The 1,974-nt window shown below is 32.7% G+C and overlaps 1 protein-coding gene across 1 annotated transcript; it reads right to left on the bottom strand.

Moving 5' to 3' along the window:
• Window positions 1-610: 610 nt before the first annotated feature.
• Window positions 611-1,684, bottom strand: LOC122031411 (zinc finger MYM-type protein 5-like). The gene has a single exon (XM_042590529.1). The coding sequence runs from the start codon at window positions 1,682-1,684 to the stop codon at window positions 611-613; it is 1,074 nt and encodes a 357-aa protein (XP_042446463.1).
• Between the last annotated feature and the right edge of the window lie 290 nt (window positions 1,685-1,974).

The raw sequence follows: 1,974 nt of genomic DNA, 5'->3' as shown, positions 1-1,974 counted from the left end.
TTGCTAAAGACTTAGCTTCACTTCTTATTTTAGAGTCAGTACTGCCTTTTTCTTCTGCAACTTGAAGTAAAGCTTCTCTGATTTGTTGAGCTTGAAGTACCACTGCTTTTACACTTGCAGTACGACTTTCCCATCGAGTGATTGACAATGGCTTGAGAGAGTTAAACCTTTTACCGTTACATGATCTATCAAAATCTTCCATCTCTTTGTAGAATGAGAAAATATTGTATAAATCCGTTGTACTACTCCAAAAAAGTCTTTCGCTTTTCCATAGGAATTTGCAATATCACAAAGTGTTAAATTCAAACAATGACAACCACATGGAGTATACAATGCTCTGGGATTTATATCCAACAATTTTTTTTGTACGCCTTGGTGCCTCCCTTTCATATTTACCCCATTATCATATCCCTGTCCTCTCACATTATCAATATCAAGATCAAAACTCTTCAACACATTTTGTAGTTCTTCAAACAAGCCTTGTCCTGTTGTATCATCTACTTTTAAAAATCCCAAAAAGTATTCTTCTACTTTCTTTGGGCTTGTAGAAACATCAACACATCTTATAACTAAAGTCATTTGCTCTTGGTTACTAACATCAGGAGTACAATCAAGTATTACAGAAAAGAACTTGCTTTTTTTTAATGATTTCAAGAATAGAACTCTTTATTTGAGAAGCTAACAAGCATATCAATTCATTCTGAATTTTGTGGCTAAGATAATGATGATGTGTATTTCTTTCAATATGTTCCCTCATCACCGAGTCCCACTCGACAATCATCTCAACAGCAGCCATAAAATTTCCATTGTTATCATCATAAAGTTTCTCATTACTACCACGAAATGCTATATTTTGTTTAGCCAAAAATTTCACAAGTGAAATTAATCGATGTAATACCTTCCTCCAATGCTCTTTTGCCTTCTTGATTTGATCTTGAATAGCATGATCAATTGTTGTACCCTTCATTAACCTGATACGCAACTCAGACCAACTAACATAATAATTGATATGCTCAATACTTGTCTCATGTTCTTTAAGTCTGCTACTAAGACGCCCCCAATCACAGTATCCCTCATTTGCTAGTTGACTTGGTTGAGGCCCCCTTTTGAACAACTTGCAACAAAAACAAAATACTTTATCAAGTGCTTGTGAGTAGACCAACCAATCTCTATGGTGCTTTTGACCATTTGGCAAAATCCGAGTATAGAAATCTGAAGAGAATCGTCTATTTAATTTATCTTTGGGACATTTCCCTGTTAATACATCTCTTATAGGACCCTTTTCCACTAATTGATCCTTCCACTTGGGATCTAAATTCTCCAAATTTTTAGGATCAAAAATGTCAAGTGGAATTGATGAACTTGGTTCTTCATTCACTTCATTAATAGCATCATTATCACTTTCAGAATAATTATTTTTAAAGTCTAAGTTATCACCACTTTCATTGTCTTCAATCTCATTCACATCTCCCTCTATATCATTTTCAATGGCTAAGCCTTCATGTAATTCATTATCATTGTTTTCTTGTTTTTCTTCATTAACCAAATCTTCTAGTGATGAATTTTTCGATTCTTTTACAATAAATCTGTCAATTGCCCCTCTTTGAGACTCAATAAATTCTTCAACTCTTTTTCTTTTTTTCCGCTTATCATGTCCTGATAGATACTTCCTAGTATCAGACATTCTAATTTTCTACAAAAAAAAAAAATCAACATATGAGAAGTAACTTTGTAGATAAAATATTAACATTTATCATGGACATGGAAGAAAACAACATGCTAATTGCTAATTAAAACATATGAGCAGAAAAAAATATGATTCATATGAAGATACAATAGTCCAAATAGAGGGGAAATTGGAAGAATTGAAAATCAAAAAATTTACCTTGATTATCTTGTGAAAATTCTTAAAGTTTAGCCTAACAAGAGAATGAGAGATGTCTCTAAAAAAATTGTAATACTGCAATACTGCAT

This window comes from Zingiber officinale, chromosome 11A, assembly GCF_018446385.1.
Source record: "Zingiber officinale cultivar Zhangliang chromosome 11A, Zo_v1.1, whole genome shotgun sequence".
Classification (NCBI taxonomy): domain Eukaryota; kingdom Viridiplantae; phylum Streptophyta; class Magnoliopsida; order Zingiberales; family Zingiberaceae; genus Zingiber; species Zingiber officinale.
This window is presented reverse-complemented; position numbering and strand designations above follow the sequence as displayed.

Bases quoted from the DNA above. Each gene is read 5' to 3' on its own strand.
- LOC122031411 (XM_042590529.1), bottom strand. From the start codon at position 1,684: ATGTCTGATACTAGGAAGTATCTATCAGGACATGATAAGCGGAAAAAA.